General features: G+C 43.1%; 1 protein-coding gene across 1 annotated transcript; it reads right to left on the bottom strand.

Annotated features, from left to right (window-relative positions):
• F5147DRAFT_648325 (uncharacterized protein) lies at positions 1-1,920 on the bottom strand (the record flags this gene model as incomplete). Its single annotated transcript, XM_041433275.1, has 10 exons — positions 1-473; positions 537-782; positions 834-960; positions 997-1,034; positions 1,087-1,222; positions 1,278-1,300; positions 1,429-1,443; positions 1,502-1,583; positions 1,654-1,835; positions 1,857-1,920. 10 exons carry the CDS (start codon positions 1,918-1,920, stop codon positions 1-3), a joined length of 1,386 nt encoding a protein of 461 aa, XP_041298404.1.
• Between the last annotated feature and the right edge of the window lie 338 nt (positions 1,921-2,258).

Raw genomic sequence — 2,258 nt, 5'->3', positions numbered from 1 at the left:
TCATACACCTCCAGTATTCAGCTTCCGCTTCCATAAGCATGAAAAATCATCATAGTCAGTATCATCCTTGCTGTGGAGCTCGCCATTGGACAACTCAAGAGGCTCCTCATCAGGCTTGTTGATGTCATCTGAACTAGACAGAATTTCTATTGGAGCTGGCACTGGTTTGGTAGGGAGGCTTTTCGTAAGCTTGAATAAACATGATGGAGGAGGAGGAGGTATGAGTACTTTAGGATGTAAGTTGGTTTTGTGGATAGTAGTCATAGTGTCCTTAACTGCAGTACCTGAACCATTATCCTGGGTGTGAGATGACAAGAGGACCTTTGGCTTCTTCTTCCTGGTTGTGGCAAAGCTGGGTTGAAGGCATGCAGGGCCATCATAATCAAAAGTTCTATTGACAAACATCCACCTCACATTTGGAAAGAGAAAGTCCACAGGAGGTACCTCTCCAATAATGACAGGCTCCTTAGAGGCTATCATAGCCACTGTCTAGTCATTATGAGCTAAATTAAGCTCACAAAACTATTAGCACGTACCTCCAATAGCTTTTGTTACTTTGACAACATGCATTGTCTTTACCTTCAATGCATGAGAAAGCACACTGGCTTCATGTTGTGTGAGTCCTGCAACACCTTTACTCTGTGAGTTAGTATTATGAGACTCTCCTGGCATCCAACTTAAGTGCGCGGGGTACCCCTTAATGCATAGATTATCATTAGCCAGTGAACTAGCCATTAATATCCAGGGGAAGGGTCTATCTGTAAACTTGCCACCGAGTTCTGCTAGGGAAAGAATTGTCAGGATTTTACTGGGAGATGTAATGTGTTACAAACCAACTTGTTTGGTTAATCCAGCCTTGAGTGACTTCAACACATCCTTCTCTTCGCCTGCCTCAGATGAGCTTATATCTAAGACTTCTATTGATGCCTGCTCATTATCCCCTTTAGCATCCTTGAAGGCCTATTCCATGGCAGCAAGTAAGGTGGTGTTATATACATGGGCCTTCATATGCCCAATGATAGCATGGTCACTGGCTTGGCAGTGCTTCTTGAAGAACTACAGAAGGTATTAACAAATATGAAAAACTTTGAAGGTAGGTAGTACTGATACCACCAGCACTGGGCATTGTGTGAACATGGCCAAGCGATGCATTTTCATTGACAATATTGCTGCACATAATGAGAGCCGCCTCAAAACCTTGCCTGGCAGCAGCTTTATCAAGCTACAGGTAATATGCTCAGCTAATTAAGAAAATATTACAGAATAAGATCACTCACAATACTTCCTACCTCTTGTAAAGCTTCTAGAATGATTGTGTGCGTTGTGCAATGGTTTGAGTATCTGTCAGTATGTTGAGTTCTTCATAAGTATTGAGGATGTCCTAATAGGTATCTGGGTAAATTTTCTTGAAGAACTCATAGCACTGACAATGAATACCAGTACCTGTAAGATCAATTATCAGCACTAAGTGAAAAGCACACAGTACAAATAGATCACTTACTTGGTGTCATTAGACCATCCTGGGGAGGAGCACTGTCACCAAGCCTTGCAAGTTCCTGGCAGCATGTGGCTCTTAAAGTACCCTGTGTAAAGATTCCAGTAGTTTGTACTATTGATCACTCAGCTTCAACTCTTCATCCACAAGTTGATTACCTGGTAGAAGGACATGTTTGTATTCTTGGTGGTATCATTGATGACGGTATCCAAAGCAGTGTAACCTTCTTCAAGTGCAGAGTTTGTCTCTAGCAAATGTCGACCAGCAATAGAGGCATCATCATCCATTATAAGATCAGACTCAATATAAGATCCTCTGGTAGTTGATGAACTGAATGTGACTACACGATAATGTAGCCCACCAGCAGAAGGCAGAGTCAAACTCTCTGCAGGCTTGAGGTGAGTTGGTGGGATGATATGTGCCATTGGAATAGCTTCTTGAGTTGGCAAGGAGTTCACTAATGAAAAATCCCAGGGCCTATCTGACCCACATGTATCAGGTTGCGAGCCCCCCCTAAAGCTTGGACCTATGACTGCAGGTATGAGAAGCAGTGAGGTTGGTAACTATGAATAAGAAGCAAGTGGGCTAAGTAAGAGTCTAGGAGCCTCATGTTCCATCAAAGGTGATGACATGAACCACAATGGCCAGGTTCCAGATGATATTGCAAGAAGGTTATATGGACCCATGGAGTTTGAATTAAGAGCACCATACTGTGGCTGCTGGCTGAATACATCTGGAATTTGAGGCATGTGGCTGCTGCTGC

This window comes from Suillus discolor (genome assembly GCF_016758755.1).
Source record: "Suillus discolor strain FC423 chromosome Unknown F5147scaffold_4, whole genome shotgun sequence".
NCBI classification, from domain to species: domain Eukaryota; kingdom Fungi; phylum Basidiomycota; class Agaricomycetes; order Boletales; family Suillaceae; genus Suillus; species Suillus discolor.
The sequence above is the reverse complement of the archived record's forward strand: the minus strand, read 5'-3'. Positions and strand labels throughout refer to the sequence as shown.